This window comes from Dreissena polymorpha, chromosome 3 (assembly GCF_020536995.1).
Source record: "Dreissena polymorpha isolate Duluth1 chromosome 3, UMN_Dpol_1.0, whole genome shotgun sequence".
Taxonomy (NCBI): domain Eukaryota; kingdom Metazoa; phylum Mollusca; class Bivalvia; order Myida; family Dreissenidae; genus Dreissena; species Dreissena polymorpha.
The window spans coordinates 60,956,605-60,959,410 of NC_068357.1; the positions used below are offsets into that span (position 1 = coordinate 60,956,605).

The following is a 2,806-nucleotide window of genomic DNA, read 5'->3' on the forward strand; positions in this document are numbered from 1 at the left end:
CCTTGCATTCATCATTCAATTTTAAGTTTTCGGCAACACGTCTGTCTATCCCGCTGATCTCTTCTTCTAGTTGTTTGAGTGTGTTTGTGAGTTCAGTCGTCCCATATTCATCATGCTTAACATTGTTAAGGTCGATAATGTCATCAAGACACGCCTTGTGATTTGCATGCATGCAGCGACCGCAAATCGTTGCGTCATCTTTTACACAATAAAAAGAATTGGCGTCAGTCAAATGAATGGAACATTTTTGTTTGTGAATGTCGGTTTTCCTGTCTACTGAGATATTTGCAGATTGGGTTGATTTATCGAAGGGAAAAATTGTATGGTCAATAAATATAGTGACTCTTTTGTGGTTAGAAAAACATTTTTCGCACAGACGAAAACTGCAATCTTCACAGAATCCAAACACCAAGTCGTTAAAACAAATTCCACACTCGTGTTATGGTGTTTCCATTTTAAATAGAGTGGTATCCTGAAATAAAACATAAATAAAGGAATTTTAAATGATAAACACCTGCACAAGCACTTCCGCATATAAATATATGTATTAGAAAAAAGATATTTATTTTAACTCATCAGTGAAGAAAATGAGATGAATCTCTTTATAACGATAATAACGGAACTGAAGATACATTGTACAACATTTACTTTGTTATAATCATCTAAACACATTCGTTTGAAACAATTAATACTCTTTTGTGTAAACTGATACGATTGTAAAAATTGGCTTAACTTGTTCACTATATTGCTGTTTTTGTTTTCATTTTGAAAGTCGTTTTGAACAAATACAAGAGCTGTGAGAGGACAACGCGCTCGACTATTCGAGTGCTTGACATTATAACGTAAGCCATCATGGAAAAATTGTTTATATTCAATAATTTATTAGACGATCTTTCAAAAAATAAAAATAAAAATGTTTTGGGGGGAAGGGGGGTAGGCGGGGGTAGGGGGGTAAGGGGAGTAGAGGGGGTAGGGGGTGGGGGTGAGAGGGGGGTATAATGTGGGGTGGGGTAATTTATTAGATGATGTTTAAAAAAATGGGGGGGAGGTTTGGGGGGGGGGAGGGATTCTGGGTAGGGGCGTGGGGTATTGTTTGGGTGGAATCCATTGTGGTATTCAGGTAAGTGTTGTTTTGTCAAAGTAATAATAAAATGTGATCATAAATAAAGAAGTTATGGCAATTTAAGCAAAATGTTCAATTATCTAAGTGTTAAAGGGGCCATAATTATGTAAATATGCTTGATACAGTGGTCTGCTCTTGTTTATAGGTTGGGGTCATGTTGGTAAACAAGTATGCAACATATAAAAGCAATATGTCAAAGGATATAGGAAATATTTGGGGTAGTACGCAAACTTTTACTTTTGCTGCATATTCTAAGTGGAAAAGAGGCCATAATTATGACAAAATGCTTGATAGAGATGTCTGCTCTTGTTTATAGGTTGGGGTCATGTTGGTTAACAAGTATGCAAAATATGAAAGCAATATGTCAAGGGACAAAGAAAATAGTTGGGGTAGTACGAAAACTTTAACATTTGCACGCAGACGCAGACGCAGATGCCGACGCCGGGGTGAGTAGGATAGCTCTACTATATATATTTTATATATAATAGTCGAGCTAAAAATGGTTAAACGTTAAGTTCTATCTAGCACACATGTGGTACAACAAGTTATGTTCTCGCGACAGTTATTATTGATAAAATCAGGTCGTAGACGCATCTACAAATACATGTCTACTAGAAATTACGCGATGTTAGTTCAGATAATATGCGACCCAATAAATAGTTTTGTTAAACATAGCTAAACGAATAAATAAATATTCTCGAAAGTTGCGTTCACTTTTCAAATAAAATAGCTAGCATCCACATTGAGTTATTAGCAGTGCTTTTACCTACTTTCGATTTCAAAATATGTCGGTGTTTGTGTATGTACGTTGTACTTTAACCGATTATTAGACGCCATACCTTTTCCAACTAAGCGAAGACACAACTCAACAACGATGTAATTTATATTGAGCACTCTGCAATTCGTGATTTTAACTGCAAGTATTATTCTCGTTTCTTATTACGAGTTATATATATATATATATATATATATATTATTTGGTAAACTTTATCAAGGTAAAGAACGAAATAGGGGAGATGATCACAGCGCTTAGTATCCTTGTGTCCGATCTATACGGCCTGAATACATCAGGTTAACACGTTCAAAGATTCATTAAACGATCAAGAAAATTGCAAATACCAAATTGTTTATCATTTTATAGCATGTTCTTTTAGAATTGAGTTAACTTAATTATTATGATTTGAAGTATTGACTAATTGTAAACATTTTGTGCCCAATCATCTCTATATGGGACAAGATCAAGTGAAATAAATTGTTTCAACTTCCTTGGTTGCTAACTTGACACAATTTAAGTCGAAGTATCTTACAAGTTTCATCTCGGACGGCGACTGATAATCAGCTACACAATTGTGTAAACTATTAATAATAACAATGATTCACTTACAAACGCATTCGATTCCTTCAACGCCATTAATATTCTTTTTATCAGGTTTCGTTTAAGTCAAGGTTGTGCATGTTTTGCTTTTGCTCGTTAAGATTATTATCCTTGCGGACACAATTCGTGCTTCTCATATGGATGCACGGTATTAAGTTATTAATTTCATTCACGAAACAGGCATATATATTCATGTGCATGTGTAGGATTTAAGAAACATAACAAGTCATTAGTTGAATAGCCATTTCGTGTTTATTGTTTAAGTTTCTTCACATGTTGACATAGTGTTTTATTCTCATGTTCCAGTT

At 34.7% G+C, this 2,806-nt stretch overlaps 1 protein-coding gene across 2 annotated transcripts in view; it reads right to left on the reverse strand.

Annotated features, from left to right (window-relative positions):
- LOC127874395 (uncharacterized) overlaps positions 1-1,917 on the reverse strand; it is a 28,830-nt gene extending 26,913 nt beyond the window's left edge. For both annotated transcript variants that reach the window (XM_052418700.1, XM_052418699.1), the window contains exons 1-2: positions 1,894-1,917; positions 1-472 (exon numbers count right to left, since the gene is read on the reverse strand). The exon at positions 1-472 is cut by the window's left edge and continues 434 nt beyond it. In XM_052418700.1, coding sequence (XP_052274660.1) covers positions 1-172 — 172 coding nt within the window. In that variant the 5' untranslated portion in view covers positions 173-472; positions 1,894-1,917. The remainder of the gene's footprint in view (positions 473-1,893) is intronic.
- Positions 1,918-2,806: the final 889 nt, after the last annotated feature.